Raw genomic sequence first — 22,903 nt, forward strand, 5'->3', positions numbered from 1 at the left:
GGACCCTTCATTCTGGACTCAGTGCTTTCCTGCTAGGTGGAGGTGCTTTTGCTGGGTCTGCATTCTTTGGCTCCCCTTGGAACTAGGGCCCTGCCTCCCTGTCCCCGTGCCTCGCCTGCCTTTCTTACCTGGCAGGCATAGCACAGGCAGGTGGTGGCTTCTAAGAACTGTCCTCCAGGCCAGCCCACTGAGGGCAGCTGTTCCAGCCCCTGTCCGGCCGCATCTTCAGGAAGCTTTCCTATCACAGGCTGGAGCAGGGGCTGTGAGTCTTGGGAGCAGTGTGGGGTCTGGTCTTTCTGCCTGCCCTGGAAGCTACCCTCAAGTTTGGGCACGATCAGTTGGCTTTTGGTCACAGGTGAGAGAGGCTGAAACCCCCCTTATCCCCCTCAAAAAAGAAAAGGAAAAATGGGACTTGGCAGTTAGTAAAGCACATCCCAGGGAACTCTGCATTGCCTTTGGAACCCCTTGAGAGAGGCAGGATCGGGAGGTAGTGGCCGCCCGAGGTCTCTCGCCAGGCAGGGTGGACCTGCTTCTGGAGTCCCTGCCCAGCCGCTCCTAGGCCTCTTTCCCTCCCTAGTGCAGCCTGCACAGGTCCTGGCTTCTGTCTACCTTCCACTCTGCAGGACGCCTTGGCAGGGGCATTTCTCAAGTGTTTTGAACCTTTGCCCCAGTTGGGCTGCTGCTGCCTCCCCCGAATAGAGTAAGGAGCGGGCCAGTGTGTGTGGAGGGAAGAGGCAGGGCTTGCGGCTGAAGGGGCACCCTGGACAGCCGCCTCCAGACGTCCACAGCACTCCTGCCTCTGCACCTGCATCCCCATCCACCTCCCATCCAGCCCCTTCTGGAAGAGTCCTTCCTGCCTCCCCTGCCCCAGTCCTTTACTTTCCCCAGTCCCTCTGCTGGCTGTGGCTGCCATGAGCCATCCTCTCTTCCCTGTGTGCAGGCTGCAGGCAGCTGGGCCGGGGCCTGTCCCACTGTCCCAGAGCCCAGTGGAAGAGGCCTCTTGTGACAGGCTGCCCCAGCCACCCAGTGGTCTGCTCCTGGCCTTTCCCTCTGCACCCTCAGCCCAGCTCAGGGCCTGCAGGCAGACAGACATGCAGCTGGTCGCTTCTGGCTCCAGGGCCACCCCACAGAGCAGCCAGCTGTGGGGCTGAGGTGGGGTGAGAGACCCTGCAGGTCTGAGTGGTTGGGTGAACTCAGCAGGGATCTGGGAAGCCTCTATGGGTGGGTGGCAGCCTGGCAGACTCCCCCGACAGGCCCGGTGGTCTGGGGAGCAGTGCTCAACAGTGACCACAGCTCTCCCAAAAGCTGCATGGGGACTCTGCCCCGGCCACTCTGCCCTTCAGTGGTGCCACAGGACCCTAGAGCACTTCAGGCCTCAGCACCAGAGGCCTGGCACAGCTCAGTGACTATTCTCTGCCTCAGTTTCCCCAAGAGTAAAAGGGGTGCTGCTGCTGCCTCACAGGGTGGTGATAGCAGGTAGAAATTGTGGCAGGGCAGGCCCAGGGTCCAGCAGATGTGAGGGGAAGGCTCCTCCTAGCAGTCACCCTGGGACCCCACATGCTTCCTTTTCCCCAATCCCTGAGCTGGCCTGGGCACAGGTGGCAGCAGGGAAGAGAGAAGAAGGGAGACTGGATTTGCCCATGGAGAGGGAGGGTGGCTCCCAAGAGAGACACTGGAGTGGGGCCCGGACAGAGGACGGGACTCAGCCAAGCCCGGTGGCGGGACTGGCAGTCCCGGCATGCAGATGGCCAGAGTGGGAAAGCACCGGTGTGGCTGCTGGGATCCAGGGAGCTGGAGGGCACAGCCAGTGGTGGACAGGAAGCCCTGGAGGCCAGGGTGGCCAAGGGAATGTTGGAGGCCACTCTGCCCACCCAGGGCTGGCTTAGGTGGGGCCCAATTGGGTGCACCAGTGAGGTGCAGAGGCCAATAGGCCAACAGGTGCAGGGAGGGCTGACATCCGTGGGGCTCCCAGATTCCCCAGCAGTGGGGGAAGGGTGAACTCTGTGCTCTCTGCCGGACTCACTGCTGTGCAGGGAACTGGTGCCCCCCTTTCATCAATGTCTGGGGAGCAGGGGTGCCTCTCCCCAGAGGGGCAGAGGCCAGGGACACTGAGCAGGGTCCGTGTCTGAAGCATCCCTGTGCCTGAGCAGTCTTCCTAGAGGATGAAGTAGGGATTCAGTCACTCACACGCCCTCCCTTGGTGCCCAGGTGACGACATCCTGCCCAGCATGGCGGCCCCCTGCCCGCTGCCACCACCAGACCCCCAGTTTGTCCTCCGAGGCACCCAGTCGCCGGTGCATGCGCTGCACTTCTGCGAAGGAGGCCAGGCTCAGGGGCACCCGCTCCTCTTCTCAGGGTGAGTAGCTGCAGCCTCAGGCCCAGGCTGCCCAGGGACAAGTCAGGAAGTTATGGGATAGCAAGGAGCCAGCACTCATTTGAGGGTGCTGGCCAAGGGGCATGGACTGCCCATCACCCAGGCTTGCTGAACTTTCAGCACCCGCAAAACAGACATACTATCCCTTAGAGGAGGCAGGGATACACACACTCTTTGTTACAGATGCAGGAGCAGGTGAGACTACCCAGCGTGCATTACTATGGCATGGCTCCCCCACTTCCAGAGAAGCAGATCTGCCTGAGTTACCCTCAGATGCTCCTGAGGGTCCCCCACTGCCCTCTCTGGGAGAGGAGTGCTTTGCCAGTTTGGCCCTTAGTTCATATTTAGAGCTTAGATGGAGGCTTTTCAGCTCTACCAGCCTAGATGTCTACATCCTGCAATGTGGCCTCCAGGCTGGCCCCAGAGCGTTCAGCACACCCTCCTGTCCCCTAACGCCCTGCTTGGCTTGTCTGAAACAGGTCTCAGAGTGGCCTGGTGCACATCTGGAGCCTGCGGATGCGGAGAGCACTCACCACCCTGGCTGGCCACGGGGGCCAGTGTGTGACCTGGCTGCAGACGCTGCCCCAGGGGCACCAGCTCCTCAGGTGGGTCTCCGAGGTACGGGAGCCAGGTGTGGCCTTTGGGGGAGCCAGGAACTCTCTGGCGGAGGCCCTCATGCCCCCTCCACCGAGTGGCAGAATGGGGTGGGGGGACCAGAAGGGGCCAGCAGAGGGTCTGTAGCAAGGGCAGGATGTACAGGACCAGCCCCTCATCACGGGGAGGCAGGCAGGTCGGCCTCAGCATTGCCACCATCACCACTGGGCCCTTCATGCTCCGAGCTGGAGCCAAGAGGTGCCAGCTGAGGAGGCTAGAGCTCCAGGGGCTGGTGACATCTGAGGTGAGCCCAGGCACAAGTTGGTGGGAGGGCCTTCACAAGGGCACTGGGTCATGGCTTGGGAGACTGGGCAGGGGTGAGGGCATTTGCTGAGGGGAGGGGAGTGGGATGAAGTAGGCTCAGAGATGCAGGCAGTAGTCCCAAGGAGGGCCTCCCCGTCCGCTGCCCATGCTGCCTGAGCCGTGTGCCGTGAGCATGGCAGGTCACACGTGGTGCCAGTAGGGGACCTGGGAGCTGGGAGTTCTGGCAGCTGAGCTCTGGCCATGTGTCCCTTCACTAGGTTGTGACAATGCACCTGCCTCTTCCCAAGGGGACCCGGCCTCTGATGTTGTACCACATATGGCTCTGTGGCTGGCAAGATGGTGGCTGAGTGGCCAGGGGCGGAGCTTGGGGCTTGGGCGTGTAGTGCCGTCCCACAGCGGTGTGCTTCCACATTTCTGAAGTGGGCGTGGTAGTGAGGGCCATCTCCCCACCCGGTCCACCCTGCAGTGTCTCCTGTGGTTTCTGTCTGTGCAGCCTCCAACCCCAGGGCCCTGAGCTCACGTGTGTGTTCTGTCCCCTACACGTCACTTGGGCATCACTTGTCCAGACTGTGCCACAGCAGGAAAGGACCACAGAGGTAGCCTGTCCCCGTTGGTACTCAGACCCCACTGTTCTAGCCTCTGCTTAGTGTAAGGGCAGGTTTCTGGGTGTCCCCATGGTTCACGAGCCCTTAGCCCATCCCGAGACAGTGTGACCCTGCCCTTAGTGACTGCTGTGCTATCTGGTCAGGTACCTGCTTGGAAGACCCTAGTGATAGGGATGGCTATGTCCCCATTGCAGTGTCAGCCTGTGCCTTCAGCAGAGCTCGCCCTGGCCAGGGGTCCCCATTGAGTCCAGGCCCCTCCTCAGAGGAGCCTGTGCCTCCATCCCGTGGGCCCAGGTTTCAGTGTCACCATAGCCCCTCTGTAGCTTGGCATGCCACATGGGTGGCAGAGCCTCATCCTAAGGTCACCCAGCTCACAGGGCCCCTCTCCACATGCTGGTGTAGCTGCTGGGTGAGCAGGAGGTGGCGGGGGAACAAGAGGGCCTGGCACTCCTAGTGGGGAGGACCCCATATGCCAAGACCATGGAGGGCCTATGAGTGTGGTGAGGGACAGTGGGGCTGCGTTCTGGGCAGCTGGCAGCAGAGCAGGCAGGGGCAGCCCCCAGGGGTTAGCCCAGGACAGGTTCTGACTCCACTTCCATGACGTCGTGGAGGTAATGGGGCTGGGACACCAGGCCAGAGGTGGGCCAGCAAGCAGCAGGCAAGAGCAGGCTCGTGAGGGGCTTCCCTGCTTCCCATGGGGAGTTGGAGGGACAGGGCATGGCAGGTCAGGGAAGGCCTGCAGGGGGGGTGGCAACATGTCCTCCTTTGGGCTGCCTGGCTACTGGAGCAGGCTGTTGTCCTTGATCACAGTGATATCTGCCCCTGTGTGGGGATCGCTGTCACCAGCCCAAGAATCCTGGCACGGGCCTGCTGCTGTCCTGAGATTTGCGGTGCTTCATATTCGGAGAACTCCGTGCCACTGCCATCATGGCCCAGAACTCCAGAAGGACTTGGTGCCTGGGACATGGCACTGTGGAGTCCAGTCCCTGGAGAATGAGGCCTGTCTGGCCCCCACCAGTCTGCAAAACATGTCTGTGCCAGACTCATGCGGTGCCTACTGCCTGGGAGACGGCTGCAGGCGACGGAGGCACCAGGTTGTCCTGGAAAGCAGAGGCCCTAGGCCCATGTACTCGCGGAACCCTGTGTGATCAGCCTGCGTCCTGGCCAAGCAGGCCCAGATCCCCGCCACTGGTGCAGGGGCCTCAATGTGGGTTTGGTCTTTGATTGTCAGAGTAGACTTCATTTTGAGGACCCACCAAGCCCGTACACCAGGAGCTGCTGTTTGTAAGTGTCCTTCTGAGCTTTCAGCCACGGTGTAACCCTTAGTGGTCCCTTGCATAGGGGCCTCGTGGTACTAGGCTGCCCTGCAGACAGGAGCTGTGCCAGGCCTGGTGGGCAGTCTGGGAGCTAGGGTTCGAGGGTGCCTCCCCTTCCTGCTGGGATGGTGCTGCAGTGGCCGATTCCCCGGCAGAGCCAGCCACGGGTCAGGGGGTCTGTGGACGGAGACCACAGGTGTGGAGTGCCAGGTGCGTTTGCACTGTGCTGGAGCCTGTGGGCCGCCGCCCGGTCTGCGCTCAGCTGTGTTTGGAAGCCAAGTCTCTCCAAGTGGCCCTTGAAGGGAGTGGTGGCTTTCATGTCAATGGGAGGTGGGAGGACACCCTCAGCCTCCCGCATGCCAAGGACACACCTGTGTCCTCGACAGCCACCTCAGCAGGGTTTTTTTTAAAGTCTTTTTTCTTGTGAAGTATAACGTACTCACAGAAGAGTGCAAGAAAAGTGCCCGGAGCGTTGTATTATGGCTGAGCGAGCACCTGAGCAACCACCTCCCAGTCAAGAAGTAGAGCGCAGGGCCCCCAAGCCTCTGAACCCCCGAGTTGCTGCTACCTGGTCTCCCTGGAGCTGGTGTCCCCCGCCCCAGGAGGCGGCCCCTCATGCCTCGTTTTTGCTTTATTTCTGAATGTATGTCTTTTAAAAACATAGCTTTGTCTTCTTTTTGTTTTGAAAGGGCAGAGACATAAGGAGCAGCTTCCGTGTGTGGTTCTCACTCAGCTTATCTCCCTGTGTTGCTTGTAGCTACAGTCAGCTGTCGATTTTTTTTTTTTTTTTTTTTTTTAAGATGGAGTCTTGTTCTGTCACCAGGCTGGAGCACAGTGGCACAATCTCGGCTCACTGCAACCTCTGCCTCCTGGGTTCAAGTGAGTCTTCTGCCTCAGCCTCCCGAGTAGCTGGGATTACAGGTGCGTGCCAAACGCCCAGCTAATTTTTGATTTTTTTTTAGTAGAGACGAGGTTTCACCATGTTGGCCAGGATGGTCTCGATCTCTTGACCTCATGATCCACCCGCCTCGGCCTCCCAAAGTGCTGCGATTACAGGCGTGAGCCATGGTACCCGGCCTAGCTGTCGCTTTTTCTGCGTGCTATTCCACTGGATGTGTGGCCATGTTACTTGCCCATGCTCCTGTAGGTGGAGATCTGGGTGCCCCATTGGAGCTGACATGATGCAGATGCTAGGAACCTTCCTGCCCGGGTCTCCCAATGCCCAGGTGCACAGCGTTTGCGGGTTGGAGCCCCGTACCCAGAGGTGGGACATCTGCACTGCAGCATGTGTGCACCATGGACTTACCTGAGGATGCCAGGTCCCTGCTCGTGGGGCACCAGCCTGCACCTCCCACTAGGCAGGATCTCCCCCTGTTTGTGGGCCACAGGCGCATCTGAGCACGGCCCAGTTTGCATTTTCTGATCTCTTAGTGATGGGGCCCTCTTCTGTGTGTTTGTTGGCCACTTGGATAAACCCTCTGTTAAATGCCTCATTGGTCTCTTGCCCTTTTCTCTGCTGGACTGACTTCCTTTTTCTTGCTGATGTGTGGGCCTTCTTTCTGTATTGTAGATGTGATGGGTATGTTTATGTCACAACTGATTTCTCCAACATGGTGGCTTGCATTCTTCACTCTCCTAATGGTGTCTTTTTGTTTTGTTTTGTTTTTTGAGATGGAATTTCACTCTCGTTGTTCAGGCTGGAGTGCCATGGCATGATCTTGGCTTACTGCAACCTCCACCTCTCAGGTTCAAGCGATTCTCCTGCCTCAGCCTCCTGAGTAGCTGAGATTATAGGCACCCACCGCCATACTCAGCTAATTTTTTGTATTTTTATAAAGACAAGGTTTCACCATGTTGGCCAGGCTGGTCTCGAACTGCTGACCACAGGTGATCTGCCCACCTTAGCCTCCCAAAGTGCTGGGATTACAGGCGTGAGTCATCATGACCGGCCCCTAATGGTGTCTTCAGTGAACAGAGGTTACTGATTTTAATGGAGTCGATTCGAGTCTGCCCAGCTTTCCCCTTATGGGTAGTGCCTTAGTGTCTTGCAGGGTGTCCCCATACCAAGGTCCAAGAGACCTCTGTGTCTCTCAGGAGCTTTGCTGTTGTCCCCTGTGGATCTGTGGTTCAGCTGGAATTCACTGCAGTGTGCAGTGAAGGCCCTGTGTTTCCATGTGGATACCCAGTGGTACCGCCTTCCCCCTCTCAGTGCCCCTTGGATGGGGTAGGAAGGGGTGCCAGGCAGTCAAAGAAACAGGGTGAGGGGAGTGGTGTGGTAGCGGCAACCTGGGAGGCCAGGAGGTTGGTGAGAGCAGGCAGGCAGTTGAGCACGTCAGTGAACATCTCCAGAACAGAGGCCAGGGTTCTCCCTGTCTAGAGCGGAGAGTTACAAACACGGGAAGGGGGAAGGTGAGAAAGACCTCGAGGGGTTGGACTGCACATGGGGTCTCAGCACAGGGTGATGGGATTTTGAAAACAAATGCACAGAAATGCATGCAGAAATAGCTGCCTAGGCGACAGGCGTGTGTGACGGTGATTGTGCTACGTGTTTGTGTGTGTGGTTTGTATATGTGTAATTTTGTGTGTATGTGGTACATGTAGGTGTGTGTAAAGTTTGTGTATGTATGTTTTGTGTGTGTGAGGTGCCTGTGTGGTGTATGTGGTCGGGTGTCTCTGTGGTGTGTGTGAGTGCCTGTGTAGTATGTATGTATGTGAGGCTTGTGTATATATGATGTATGTGTGTGAAGTCTGTGTGGTGTGTGTGTATATGAGGTTTGTATGTATAGTGTCTGCTGTGTGTGTTTGTGAGGTTTGTGTATGTATGTTGTATGTGTGTGAAGTGTCTGTGGTGTGTGTGTAAGGTTTGTATACATATATTGTGCATGTGTGAGGTGTGTGTGGTGTGTATGAGAGATTTGTGTATGTATGTTGTGTCTGTGTATCTGTACATGTGTGCATGTTGTGCATGTTGAGGTTTTTGTATGTAGTGTGTGTGAGATGTCCGTGTGGTGCGTGTGTGTGAGGTTTGTATGTATATTGCACGAGTGAGGTTTGTGTAAGTTGTGTGCATGTGAGGTGCCTGTGTGGTGTGTATGAATGTGAGGTGTGTAAGAAGTGTGTGGGTATATGTGGTGTGTGATTGTATGTTGTGTGCATGTGTGCAAGGTGTGTGTGTGTTCCCTCACCCGTGTGCAGAGGGGCCTGGCGGCCTGGACACACTCTAGCAGTGAGCAGGCGGACACCCAGGTCCTGCCTTCTGAATGCCTGTGTGTCCCAGAGGAGTGAGGGTTCCAGGGAGATGGCAGATTCTAGGCCTGGACATCTCACAGATGGCCATTTGTCAGAGGACTCTGAGCCAGCCTGCAGGGACTCCCATTGGCAGGTACAGTTTGACATCAGTTTGGCAGGTTCTCCAAAACCCCAGTGGAGATTTGGATAGGGACTGAGTTGCCCAGATCGGCCTTCGTGGTGCTGAGTTCTCTGTGGCGTGGACGCTCACACTGCATGGCCCTCCTGGCAGAGCGTGGGTGCGTGGTAATAACCGGAACCGAGGCTTTGCTTCAGTTTCTGTTGTTTGTCCACCAGTGACCTTTCTACGCCAGGATCCTCTGAGCCGTCACGTCTCCCTAGCCCCTTCTGCTGTGTGATCATTTATTTTTCTGACCTCAACATTTTGTCTTTTTTTTTTTTTTTTTTTTGAGGCAGGGTCTTGTTTTGTTACCCTGGCTGGAGTGCAGTGGTGTAACCACAGCTCACTTCTGCCTCGATCTCCCAGGGTCAAGCAATCCTCCTACCTCAACCCTCTGAGTAGCTGGGGCTTCAGGCACATGCCATCATGCTTGGCTAATTTTTTTTTTTTTTTTTTTTTTTTGAGACAGAGTCTTACTCTGTCACCCAGGCTGGAGTGAAATGGCACAATCTCGGCTCACTGAAACCTCTACCTTCTGGATTCAAGCGATTCTCCTGTCTCAGTCTCCTGAGTAGCTGGGATTACAGGCACACACTGCATGGCCGGCTAATTTTTGTATTTTTAGTAGAGATGGGGTTTCACCATGTTGGTCAGGCTGGTCTCAAACTCCCGACCTCATGATCCGCCCACCTTGGCCTCCCAAAGTGCTGGGATTATACTCTGGTTTCTCTTCAAATCGTATAAATCCAAAGTGCTGGGATTATAGGTGTGAGCCACCGCACCCAGCCTACTTGGCTCATTTTTTAAAAATTTTTTTTGTAGAGATGGAGTCTCACTATGTCATCTAGGCCAGTTTTAAACTCCTGGGTTCAAGCAGTCCTCCTTCCTCTGCTTTCCAGAGTACTGGGATTACAGGTCTGAGCCACTGCACCTCACTGATACTTTGAAGAGTACTGCCCAGGTGTTTTGTGGAATGCCCCTCAGATTGGGTTTGTCTGATATTTTCTCAGGATAAGACTGGGGTGATGGGTTTTGGGAAGAAACCCACCGAGGTGAGTGCCCTTCTCATCCTGTCAGCCCGGAGTTCATGCTGAACACATAAGTCCGTGATAGCCCATGACTTGGCGAGGTCAACCCTGGTCACTGGGGCAGGAAGTGTCTGCCTGACTCCACTATCAAGGTGCAGCTTTTGCTTACTGAGTTGCATAGAAGCAAGTCACTAGCTGCAGTCCACACGCAAAGGGAAAATGAAGCTCCACCTCCTGGGGGGAGGAGCCAAGTGTGGCCCTGTGTTAAAACCACTGCAGTAATTATTAACATCTGGGGAGTGTAGTTATAGCTACTCAGGAGGCCAAGGTGGGAGGATCGTTTAAGCTGAGGAGTTGAGACCAGCCTGGGCCACATGGTGAGACCCTTACACTTCTGCTGCCGATTTTAGCATCCATCTGTGGACTCTGACTATACTGGTTATTACTGGGTATTCTCATTTTCCTCGTCCTTCTCAACCTTGGCAGATTTCTACTTTAATTGGAATTTAGGAAGCTGAAAGGAAGCTTTATTCTTTCTTCCCAATACATAATACACTCACTCATGAGGATGGGCTCGTGGCGATTTACTTTATTCTTTGGGCTAAAATCTAATACCACCATGATTTATTTGATTTCTCAGATTGTTCCAGCCTCAGAGCCCATGTCTTTTTGATATGTCCAATCCTTTTTTATTTTTATTTTATTTTTTGAGACAGGGTCTTCTCTGTTGCCCAGGCTGGAGAGCAGTGGCTCCATCATGGCTCACTGCAGCTTCTACCTCCCAGGCTCAAGCAATCCTCCCACCTCAGCCTCCTGAGTAGCTGGGACTACAGGCATGCACCACCATGCCCAGCCAATTTTTGTGTCTTTTGTAGAAACAGGGGTCTCACCATGTTGCCCAGGCTGATCTGAAACTCCTGGGCTGAAGCAATCCTCCTACTTTGGCCTCCCAAAGTGCTGGGATTATAGGTGTGAGCCACCAAACCCAGTCTGTATTTTATTTTCATTTATGTATCGAGACAGAGTCTTGCTTTGTTGCCCAGGCTGGAGTGCAATGGTAGGATCTTGGCTCACGATAACCTCCACTTCCCAGGTTCAAATAATTCTCATGCCCCAGCTTCCCAAGTAGCTAGGATTCCAGGCACACGCCACCATGCCCAGCTGATTTTTTTTTTTTTTTTTTTTTTAGTAGAGATGGGATTTCACCATGTTGGCCAGGCTGGTCTCGAACTTCTGACCTCAGGAGGCCCACCTCAGCCTCCCACAGTGCTGAGATACAGGAGCCAGCCACTGTGCCCCGCCTTATTTTATTTTTGAAGCATTTCTCAGTGCCTGGCACTGCAGGATGCTTGAGACTCATCTTGGTTTTCCTCCGCTCTGCTCTAGACTCAGCCATTTCTCCAGAACCCTGGTTCCTGTTTTTGAACAGGATGTGTAAGAAACCAAGACCTGGGATTAGGTGTGCTCATTGCTTCTAGGTGTTCTCAGCAGATGGCTCTGGGAGACGCCTGGGTGCACGCTCACCTGTGCTTACACACCCATCTGTACTCATTTCTGTCTATGCATCTGACCAAATACACGTTGTTTATACTGACTTTATGATTATTCTTTTTTTTTTTTTTGACATAGAGTCTTGCTCTGTCACCAGACTAGAGTGCAGTGGTGTGATCTCAGATCATTGCAACCTCTGCCTCCCAGATTTGAGAGATTCCCCTGCCTCAGCCTCCTGAGTAGCTGAGTAGCTGGGACTATTGGCATGCGCCACCATGCCCAGCTAATTTTGTTGTATTTTTTAGTAGAGACAGGGTTTTCACCACATTGGCCAGGATGGCCTCAATCTCCTGACCTCGTGGTCTGCCCACTTCAGCCTCCCAAAGCGCTGGAATTATAGGCGTGAGCCACTGCGCCCGGCTGACTTTAGGATTCTAATTAGACTCCACCAGTCTGTCTCTCCTCTGTGCCTCTTTGTCACGTCTCCCTGTGGGCAGAGCCTGGGCCCATGAGCCACCACTGATTTCCTCATCTGTTCTACCTGATGTATGCGCACAGAGGATTCAGAACCAACCTGCACCCCTCTGAGAAACTAATGCACCCACTGGAGCATGGTTTCTGCAGTTATTTTTGCCTTTAACCTCATAAGCATCTAGTCGAAAGACTACCCCAGAACACCTCAGGTTGGCTCCCCTCTGTTTTTCCCCTTGTCACAGTCTGCAGTCCCTCCTGGGGTCCTGGCACCCGAGTGTTTGCCGGTTTTAGGATACACATGGTGAAGTTTGCTCTTTGTGCTGTGCAGCACTGCACGGTTGCGGTCCCCGACCCGAGGGCCATGCTGGGCAGCCGTCAGTCCACAGTCTTGGTCCACTGCGTGTCCTGGCCTTGGGCACTTTGGTGCTGACTCATGTGTCAATGCCAGGGTGGTGAGGCCCTTCCCCAGCTGAGGCTCCCAACCTGATGATCCAAGCTCACGGCACCTGCTTTCTGGAAATATGGCCTTGCCTTCCTTCCGCCACAGGGGCCATGGGAGCTGACACTTGTTAAGGGGAGTCTCAGTCCTGTCTCCTCTTTGTTTGACAGTCAGGGCCGGGACCTGAAGCTGTGCCTGTGGGACCTGGCAGAGGGCAGGAACGCTGTCGTGGACTCCGTGCGCTTGGAGAGTGTGGGCTTCTGCCGGAGCAGCATCCTGGTCCAGGGCCAGCCACGCTGGATGCTTGCCGTGCCAGGGAAGGGCAGTGACGAGGTGAGAGCCAGACCGCCTGAGGCCCCATGTTCTCCAAACAGCTGTGCTCATCCTCTGGACTTGGTTAGGAGGCACCTGCACCCACCCACAGGACCCCATGGAGCTGCCCACCTGATAGCAGCTTCAGCAGCCTGGGCCGATGCACAGCTGGCTAGGACTGGGCCTGTCCCCTTGGGGTGGCCCTGCTGATAAGCTGTCCTCCTAGGGCAGTGGGAAAATCAGGAGGGGTTCGGAGGATGGTGTTTTGGAGGCCTGGGCACCCAGCACGGTTCTGCACATAGAGGAGAGTGGCATGGGATGGCCAAGCATGGAGGCCCAAGGCTGGCAGGAATGGCAGGGGAGAGACTGCTCAGGTCCTGGGGACCTCAGACCCAAGTGGGAGGAACACTCTGGGGCAGCTGGCAGGAGGTAGTGGAAGAGAGACCAAGGCCCTGGTGAAGTCGGGGGCCTGGGGACAGCTGAGCCAGGGCAGCAGGGAGGGTGATGTCTCAGGGCACAGAACCAGGGCTGGGATGGGGTAGGTGCGGGCACAGGGTGGTGATCACAGTCCTCAGGGGAAAGGTGAGCTAGAGAACCCAGGGGATAGAGATGGGGGGATCACCAAGCAGGGAAGCCACCGTTAGGTGGAGCTTAGGCCAGAATGATGAGAGGTGTTGGTAACACAGGATTGGCCCACCTGGACAGTGGTGTCCACACCCCCAGGGGCACAAGAGGCAGAGTCTGCCAAGGGAGGGGTGCCAAAGATGTATGGGGAGGGCGACATAGTGGAGGAGGGCGTGGCTGGAGGCTCAGCTCTCAGGGGAGCTAAAGGGAAACCAGAGAAGAGCCACGAGTGACTACTGTCCCGCCTGGTTAGTGGGGCATGATGGTCCGAGGGCGGGGCATGGGGAAGACGTACCATGGAGTGGGGGGCGCACACATGTGGGGGCTACTGTCCATGCCAACTGCCAAATCCTCCCCATTCCCTGTGCCCTGAGAGCCCTTGGGGCTGGCACTGGGCAGGGCGGCCCCCACGCACAGTCGGGCTTGGCCTCTGCCCAGAGAGAGTCGTTCTGTCTTCAGGCAGATCCAGTACATAAATAATGAGATAGGAACAGGCGTTTATTTGTTCATTGCATTGAAATCACCAATTAGGAGCTACATACACTTTTCTTGCCAATCTGCCAAAAACCTGTTACAAGTTGTATTTATGAGAGAAAGAGGGGTGTGCTTCCTGCCCTGGGACCCACAGTCTGCAGACCCACAGGAATGCCGCGGGAGTGTAGTCAGCTCTGCCCTTGGCTTGCTGTCCTCCGGGCACTGGTCTTGGCCACCCCCAGGCCGCCGGCCAGCACTCAGTCAGCCTGTGCTGCTCCCGGCCACACGTCCCCTGTGCTCAAGGCTGTCTAACCCCCTGGCTCGCAGCTCTCCCTGTGGGGCAGCGTCTGTCTTTTCTGGGGGCAGCCTGTCTGGGGACCTTGCACATCCTGGGAGAACGATTGCTTTCCACATTCCCACCTGGAATCTGTCAGACTGGGTAGGAGAAAGCCTCGCTGGCCTGCATCCAGATGACGCCCAGGGAGCCGCACTCCCACCCCATTCGGCCGGCTGGGTGGCCACACTTGCCCAAACCTAACATTTTTCCTTCTGGAAACAAAAGTTGCAGTCAGGTGCCAGGCAGAAAGCTCATGGTGATTGTAGCAGGCTCCAAGTACAGGCACAGGCAGGGGCGGCCCCAAGATGAAGACCCAGGCCAGGTGGACGTGGGGTGTACCCCTGGTGCTCAGGCCCAGGGCTCACCACTCCCCTGCAGCCAGGATGTGGTTCAAGGCGCCGCCACCCCCGCTCCCTCCTGCAGCGCCCATCGTGGGGCATCAGGACTCCCTGGGTTCTGCCCTCACTGTGCCACCCCATCTTTTGCCCCTCCCCTCACTGGACTGCTCGAGTCCTTTGCCCTTGATGCCCCCTCACTGTCCCCAGAGGGGGCTTCTTGAGCCTGAATTGAGACAGACCCTCCCTGGCTGGGGACTCCGTATGGTCCTGTAGGCTGTGTAGCCAGTGCCTGCCTCCTCCGCAACCCTCCCCACCCAACAGGAGCACAGGTGTGCTCAGGGCGGCTCCTCCTGCCCCTGGCTTAAGTCCCCCACCTCCTTGCCCCCTTAACCACTGGAACTAGCCCATCCTTCTGATATAGCGACAAGAGGAATAGATCTTATTTTAAGAAATCTGGCATAGAGGAATGCAAAAAGTTGGAAATCATAGTCCCAGCTACTCAGGAGGCCGAGGCAGGAGGAACCCAGGAGTTCAAGACCAGCCTGGGCAACACAGTGAGACTCCATCTCTACAAAAAGTTAGCTGGGCACGGTGGCTGCACACCTGTAGTCCCAGCTATTGGGGAGGCTGAGGTGGGAGAGTTACTTGAGCCACGAGTTCAAGGCTACATTGAGCCGTGATGGTGCCAGCCTGGGTGACAGAGTGAGACTCTGACTTTAAAACCAAACAAAACTTCTCAATTTCATGTGGGGAAAACAGAGGTAGTGAAATGGGAAAAGTTCACTTATCCCCCTCACAGGGCATGCGATGGGGTGTGGCTCGATTCTTCAGTGCCCCACTGCTCAGACCTCTAGGGGAGCATACAGACAGGCAGGCTGTAGGGCTCCGACCCCACGGCAGTGTCTGGGGGTGGGTGTTTACAGCTGAAGCGACCCCACAGCAGTGTCGGGGGGTGAGTGTTTACAGCTGAAGCCCCAGTGGGCATGTGTTACAGGGTGCTCTTTTAGTTTAGCTATCCGTAGGTGGCCTGTGTTAGTCAGCTCATTTAGACCCTTGCCTTGTCGCAAGGACAGAGGGCTTTCCGTATCCTGGGTTCTTGCCTTGGTATACCAGAAGAATCGGATCACATGTGGGCTTGGAGAATGAGTGCAAGGTTTTATTGAGTGGAAGCAGCTCTCAGCAGATGGGGGAGCCAGCAGGGAGGTGGTTTTCCCCTGGAGTCGGGCTGCTTGGTGGCCCGGGCTCTCCTGTGACTGCCTGGCCAAACTCCACCTCCTTCTGCTGGTCGATGGCCTGTGGCATGCCGCCTGTCCATGTGCTCTTCCGCCGCGGTGCTCCTCCCTTTGATATCCTTTCAATGTCCATCCACTTGTGTCTGCCTGCTAGGGTCTTGGAGTTTTTGTAGGCACAGGATGGGGGTGTGGCAGGCCAGGGTGGTCTTGGGAAATGCAGCATTTGGGCACGAAGGCAGGAGCGCCTGTCCTCACCTAGGTCAGTGGGTATAGGCCCAGGCAGTGGAGCCCTTGCCAGGGGACTTCCCTTCCCAGCACTTCCCTGCACCCCTCCCGTATCATTTGGAAATGTGGGGAGTGAGCCACAGTGTGGTCCACACCCTCCCGGACCCTCCCCACAGCCCTGACGTGGCTCCCACAGACCCTTCCTGAAAACAGCAAAGGGACAATGATGGCGACGCCTGATAACAGCTTGCCGCTGCTCTGTTAACTGGGATCGCGGAGGGGGCATATAGGTCACAGCTCTGGTAGCGCCTGCAGGCCGCCCCGGCACCTGTAGCTCTTCACACAGCGGGCACCCTGACCCTAAGAGGAGAAACGCTGTCCAGGAGTTGCTGTTACTCACAGAAGACCAAGAATGACTAAGCCCGCCCTGGCTTCTCCTGGGTTCTTCTCCACGTTCTTCTGTGCCAGGCTCAGTGGCGCCTTGGCTTGGTTTTCGGACACCCTTGTTCCTGTATTTCCGCGTTGCTAGAGCTTCTCCTTGGGCCATTTTTCTGTGAGGAATCCTTGGTGTCCACTCCTGCTTACCATTTTGGCCATCTTTGGAGTTCAGGCTTGACCACCTTCCCCAGAGCTTGCAGTCACTGAGCCTCGTGGTTCCTGACTGTGACCACCTCTCCCGTGACTGAGTTCTTTTCTGCCCCCTTCATTGTGTTGCTCTGTTTGTTCCCCAGGGGCCTCTTCTGTCAGATGCTTGGCTCGCCCTGAGGCCCCTGGTTTCTGGGCTTGAAGGGCAGGAGCCTCTATTTGTGTGTGCAGGTGTGTCTGTGTTACCCATGCATGTGTGTGTGTGTGCATTTGTGTGGGACCTCAATCTGTGAGCCATCCTGGTGCTGAGTGGGGCAGAAGCCCTGCTGTCAGAGGCTGAGCTGCTCTGGGGGACCCTGGCGAGAACAGCCTGCCCAGAAAACGCCATGGTCCTGGCACATGTACTGGAGGTGGGCACCTCAGCAGGACTCTAGCTGGGAGAACCAGGCTGTGGGCCCAGCTCTCTGCCATGCCTGGAGGTGACCTCAGCACAGCCCCAGCATGCCTGTGGCAGATCTGGGATTCAGACTTGGGGTCCCAGGCCTGTACTGTGTGGGATAGTGAGGGCAGCAAGCTTCTCACCCACATAGGCACAGGTCTCTAAGACATGATCACCCTGCCTTGCTCAGGAGAATAGAGGGGCCAGAGGCCGCTGGACCAGCTGGTATGAGTTCCGCCTACTCAAAGCCCCCAGCCTTTGGGCCTTGGACTCCTTGCATGTAAATTGGGTGATGCCCCATGTATGCCAGGCTCTGTCCAAGGTGGCTGTGCGCCAGTGTTATTGCCATGTTATCAGTAGCTCATTCCAAGTTGTTCCTATGTAAAACCTGCACCAGGAAGGAGAAGCAGGCAGAGGAGAGAGAATTGATGGGCTCTGTCCGGGGCCGGTGAGCTGCTCTCACCCATACCTAGGGAAGATCAGGGCTGGCTGAGCCTCCCCAGTTCCCACAGTGAGGGCAGAGGGTGCAGGCGGACGTGGCTTCCAGCAGAACCACCTGGCAGAATCTGGTGCTTGTGGCCTCGGCCATCCCCTGGCCTGGCTGTTCAGGAGATGGGTGACCAGCGAGCCAGCAGCCCACAAGCCAGCATGGCATATCTCCCAGCCCAGGTGTAGGAGGCCCTGGCCTGTGTTCAGGGGACCCGGAGTGCAGCCTCAGTGCACGGGGCACACAGTGTGCTGGGGGACCCAGGTTTCCAGGAGCTGACGTTGGAGGATGCACATCACATTCATTTCTCAAGTGGGCATGCTCCTGGGCGAGTCTTAGAACCATGGCTGTGCCTGAGATCACTCCTAATGGTTCGTATGTAAAGGAGAGAGAATTGACAGGCTGTGTCAGGGGCCAGTGAACCGGACTCCTGCTTAGCCTGCACGGTAATGTTGGGAGAGGCTTGGGCAGCTACCAGGCAGTGACCTGGGAACGCTATGAGCGTATTGCAGGGACCTGTGCAGCCTAATTAGGAGCCTGTGCTCCCAGGTGCCCACGGGGAGGGGAGCAGACAGAAACTCACGGCAGCCCTGGCTAATCGCCTTAAGAGTCTCTTGTTTGTATAGCGCAGACTCGACTTGGCGTCGGCCCAAATCAACTTGTTTTCTTACTGTCAGGTTCAGATTCTGGAGATGCCATCCAAGACGTCAGTGTGCACCCTGAAGCCGGAGGCAGATGCCAAGCTGGGCATGCCCATGTGCCTGCGGCTGTGGCAGGTAAGGCCCCGCGTGCGCCAGCCACACCCTGTTAGCCACGCCCATGGCCATGAGTCATGCCCCATTCAGGAACTGATTTATCGTCAAGCAGCTTGGGCAACCTCCCCCCACCCCCTACCCCCCGCCAGGGAACACGTGCAGCCACCTCATTGTCCCCACGGCCCTCTGCTTCCTGCTGCCGCAAGGGGCCCATCACTGCCCCAGGAGAGGCCTGGCTTCAGCCAGCAGCAGTGGCAGCAGGTGCTCATCATTTGCAGGCTCCGGTGGGCTCACCCCACAGCTGGTGGTGTCCTCCAACACAAGGTGAGGAGGGGACAGTGGGGTCTGCCAGCATCTCAGTGCTTGGTCCCTGCTGAGGGTAGGGCGGGCCAGGCTGACTAACGGCAGCAAGCCTGCACAGCCCTGCTTCGCTTGGGATTAATTTTTGTTACTTCTTTGCCTCTTAGAGGCAGGAGTGGACTTAACACCATGACATTCCCTGCAGCCACACGTGGAATTGCAAGGTCCATGAACACTTCCTTCCTTCTCAGCTGTTCTTTGTGGTTAGACAGGGTCGGGAGGCCTCAGCCTGGGTCCAGTTTGGGGTTGCTGGGGAGGGACTCTCCTGGGCCCAGCTGCCTCCATGGAGCCAACTGCCACTCACCTCCTCACGGGAGCCCCACTGGACCAGCTGTCCTCCTTGGGGCTGCTCATGTCTGGGGCAGCAGAGCAAGTGGTCCTGTGCTTTCACTTGCAAAGAGTCCCTTAGCCCTGAGCTGCCTCAGAAGCCCACAGTAGGGGGTCACTGGCAGCACTCTTCCCAGGGCCCTAGGTCATGCTGGGCACCCTCCTGTTCTGTTTGGTTCTGAGACCCGCCCAGGCTGGGCCTTTACCAGGAGGTACCTCTGGCTCGCTGCCTTTGACTTCCTCACAAGAGTGAGACTGGACGGGCCTGTGCAGTTTGTGGGCATCTGCATGCCCCGCAAGACCCACCAGGACGGGCATCCTCTCTCCACGTGACGCCCCTTATTGCAGTCAGCTTCCCCTTGTAGTTTCTTGACTGAAAAGATTCAGCTTGGAATTTGGGGTCTCCTGTGGGCTGATCCTGTGGTGCTGCTTTGGTGGCTGTGGCTTTTTGGGGAGAAGCCCTTGGCGGGAGGGGTGGTGGCTTCCTCAGGGCTCACCTGAGATGATGAAACCCTTGGCGCCAGCAGGTTCACAGCCGGGCCACAGGGACTGCAGCGGAGCCTGGGTCGTCAGCTTCCCTGTGCCTAGACAAGTCTCCTCCAAGGGCTTGACAGGGGGTCTGCTGGGAGGAAAAATGCCCCCCAAAGCTGCAACCCTGCAGGCAGTGGGCAGAGTTTCCAGGTCCTGGGGGAGGGTGTCCGAGGCTGCACCGCTCCTGTTCCGCCCCCTGGGAAACATGGGTCATTGCACAATCATGTAAAATTCCAACAGAAAAATGCATAGAAAGGGATGTACAAACTTGTTAAGGTAATTAATGTAGTTGACAGAGGACAAATCGCATTTCTGTTGGTGATGGAGATCCAGCGTGAAGCATTCCGCTAAGGAAAGCCGATGTTAACGCCACACGTTCCGTTTTCCATCCCCAAGCCTGAGGGGTGGGTTGTAATTTATCAGTCTGATTGTGGCACAGTGGCCTGACTTGCTATATATATATTTTTTTTTCTGAAACACTGAGGGTTTTTTTTTTTTGGTTTGGTTTTTTTGGCAATCAGATTTTTAATTTTTTATTTTTAATCTTTAATTTAGTATATTCTCCTTTTGCTCCTTAAAACAGCCGACCTGCAACATAAGAATAATTGTTATTAATATATAAAAGGTTGGGACCTACGTCAAGCCTGAGGCAGTCACTGGCACAGCCCTCAGAGCAGGGGCCCGTCCAGGCAGGGCTGGCACCACGTCTGGGAGGAAAGTACTGTGGGTCATTGCACACCTCGTTTCCCAGCAGGTGATCTGAAAGGTGCCAACATGGAGCTCCTCCCAGGGATGAAACAGCACATGCAGCAGCATGGCCGGGGCTTCTACAGGGACGGGCAGGGCACTGAGTACAGTCAGAAGCCTGGGGCAGCTCTGCCTCCCAGGGACAATGTGGGCTCTGGCAGTGGGGGATGACTTGGAGCGAGGCCTGGGAGGAGGTGCCCTGGGAGGAGACCCACTGACCGCCACTCGCCTCCTCCCAGGAGTCTCACTCTTCTCAGCTTCATCTGTGTGAACTCTGTTATCAGAACCCAGTGGTTTTACAAGCCTTTTTCAGGGACGTGTGCGAGGACCACTGGGCCAGCTCTGGCCTCGGGTTCACATGCCCACATCCTGCAGGGCACAGTGAGTGTCCTTCCGTCCCTGGCATGGCCATTCCCTCCAGGTCAAGGCAGCTGGCCTCGGGCTCCGGGCCTGGCTCCCCCAGTTCGCATCACCAGCCTTCTGATGCAGAGGGCCCTGGTCCTTGTGCTGTTTGAGTACTCAGTATCCCCTTGTCAGGCACAGGCCCTGGTGCCTTCCGGCTGCCCCAGGTCTCCTTGCTCAGCCACGCCAGGTTTCTCTGGGCTGTCATTCTTGGTGCCGGGGACTGATGGCTGTGTCCCCAGGGTGATGCGGAATCTTGCAGCGTTCCCCTCCTGTAATTATTCCAGAGGCTTAACAAACGAGGCGTCTGCCCAGGGCTGGGAGCCCTCTGACCCGCGCCCTCATTCATCATGAGAGCTCAGGCGGCTTGCGCCTGGCTTCGGGGGCGGGGGCTTTGGCAGCCACATTGACAAAGCACAGAGAGTTCATTTTTCATGGAGATGGAGCTGGCGGTTTCTTCTGGATGGCGGCTCTAGGCAGGTGACCAGTCAGTCCCAGTGATCAGTGGCCACACGTCTTAGGGTCGGGGAAAGGAGGCAGGAGAACGGGTCCCTGTGCATGGGAGACATGGAAAGGGTTGGCCTCATTGACAGTGGCTGGTGGATGCCCAGTGTCACCCCTTTGGGCAGGACCCCGGGGTGGGCACATGCAGGTTGCAGAGCTGGTGAGAAGTGGCACAGCAGTGGGGGGCTTTGGGCTTGGCTCTGTGCCTTCTGCCCCCATGTCCTTGGGGTGCCCTAAGGGCAGCTGTGCCAGTCCCTTGCTGACAGCATCAGCCATCCAGGGGCTGTGTGGGAGGGCGCTGGCGGTGCAGAGCTTCTGAGCTGTGGCAGCCACGTAGAAGACTTGGGAAACAGCCCCAGCCAGCAGGAGAGGCAGCAGATCTCCAGAGCCCCTTCTCCCCCGAAACTCACTGGAGTCAGGGTTCTTCCAGGAGCTGACTGCTCTGCTGTTCCCCGCAGGCGGACTGCAGCCCCCGCCCACTCCTTCTGGCTGGCTACGAGGATGGATCGGTGGCCCTGTGGGATGTCTCTGAGCAGAAGGTGTGCAGCCGCATTGCCTGCCACGAGGAGCCCGTCATGGACCTTGACTTTGACTCCCAGAAGGCCAAGGGTATCTCAGGCTCTGCTGGGAAGGCACTGGCTGTCTGGAGCCTGGACGGGCAGCAGGCCCTGCAGGTCAGTGCGCCAGGCTCTGGGCCTCATTTATCCTGCTCTGCACTAACAGTCTGATAGGCTGAAACAATATTTAGGCATGAAGAGGAGTTGTTGCAGATCCCTGGCTAATTAATCACTAGGAGGCGGGTGCAGGGGAGCTGTCCATGGCTGGCGCAGGAAGAAGGGGGCGTGGGCGCTGGCAGGCCATTCACATGGTTTGGGTTTCACCCAGACCTCGGGTTCACGCAGTCACATCTTGTCCATCTAGAGAAAGGCACGCAGAGTACAGGAATACTCAAACCCCTTTATGAAAACTCAGAGGAATTTGGTCAGTAAGGAACTGATTAATCAAAAAAAAAAAAAAAACCAGTGTGCAAAACTTTGAGGAGCTGCGGCCCCCACCCCCCCTGGTGGTCTGGAGCTGGCCCGAGGGAGGCCATTGCTCATGGGCAGCGGGAAAGCTCAGCAGGAAAGCAGGGAGGCCTCAGGGCCGCCTGGCGGTTGCTGAAGATCTTCCCACGGTGTGGGCTTTCTTGGCTGGCATGGCTCGGGGGCACCATGGTGTCCCTGTCTGGGTCTGTGGCTCCAGGGCTCAGCGCAGGGTGGCCTGGCCTACACATGTGGCCCTGTTTGGGATGGGAGGGATTGGGTCAGGCTGGTGGGGGCAGGGGAGCCTCCTGTCCAGGTCTCGCTATGGTGCAGGTCTTGGGGCTGCAGACACCATGGGGGATGAGGTACTGGGTGTGGCCTGGGTACATCCTGGCTTCTGGGGGGTTGACAAGGAGCCCCCATTCACCAGAAGCCTTGGAAGCCCGAGACTTACTGACAGCTAGCGCCTGGTCTGATTGCCAGTCTAGTGGGTGAAGGGTCTCTAGGAGGAGCTGCATGTCCCGTGGGGTGGCTATTGCAGTTCCTAGCCTCACCAAGGACAGGGCTCGGGGCTGCCCTTCTCTGTGGGGCTGTGGTCCAAGCTGTCTCTACAACGGGAGGCCACAGGGAGGGCATCCATCGGGCTCCCTTGGCAGGGAAGCCTTGCCAGCAGCCCCGTGGGGCAGGGAGGGCTCACCTTGGGTCCGTCAGGCCCACTCCTGAGTGGGCACCACCAGAGTCTTTGAGGCACAAGGTAGGGCTGCAGAATGATGGGCCCTGGTGAGACCAGGATATGAGCGGCCCCAGTACCCTGTGGGCATCACCAGGCCCGTGCAGGCACATGGTGGACTTGCAGGAGAGCTGTGTCCATCCATTGTCCATCCATCAGCTGTCCTGCTTGTGCCTCCCCAGGAGAAAGGGTCTCCCAAGGCCTAGTGGGCCTGAGTGTGTGTGGGTATGAGTCATCATCATGCCCATTCTTAGCAGCTAGAGGCTGAGCTACTCTGGGCACTGGGAGGCTGAGCTCCTCTGGGTGCTGGGTCTGCATGTCTGGAAGGTGTGTCTCCCTCACACTCCCTCCCTCCTCCTCAAGCCTGGCAGGGACCCTGCAGGGCTGCCTCCCCCGGGGTCTGGTGTTCACTTGGTAC

General features: G+C 56.9%; 1 protein-coding gene across 1 annotated transcript in view; it reads left to right on the top strand.

Annotated features, from left to right (window-relative positions):
* GNB1L (G protein subunit beta 1 like) overlaps nucleotides 1–22,903 on the top strand; it is a 65,454-nt gene that overhangs the window by 30,848 nt on the left and 11,703 nt on the right. Inside the window, exons 2-6 of the mRNA XM_012454184.2 lie at nucleotides 2,209–2,356; nucleotides 2,854–2,979; nucleotides 12,225–12,387; nucleotides 17,785–17,883; nucleotides 21,192–21,407. Coding sequence (XP_012309607.2) covers nucleotides 2,229–2,356; nucleotides 2,854–2,979; nucleotides 12,225–12,387; nucleotides 17,785–17,883; nucleotides 21,192–21,407 — 732 coding nt within the window. The 5' untranslated portion in view covers nucleotides 2,209–2,228. The remainder of the gene's footprint in view (nucleotides 1–2,208; nucleotides 2,357–2,853; nucleotides 2,980–12,224; nucleotides 12,388–17,784; nucleotides 17,884–21,191; nucleotides 21,408–22,903) is intronic.

This window comes from Aotus nancymaae, unplaced genomic scaffold, assembly GCF_030222135.1.
Source record: "Aotus nancymaae isolate 86718 unplaced genomic scaffold, 86718_ANA_hifiasm-v0.15.2.pri h1tg000049l, whole genome shotgun sequence".
Classification (NCBI taxonomy): domain Eukaryota; kingdom Metazoa; phylum Chordata; class Mammalia; order Primates; family Aotidae; genus Aotus; species Aotus nancymaae.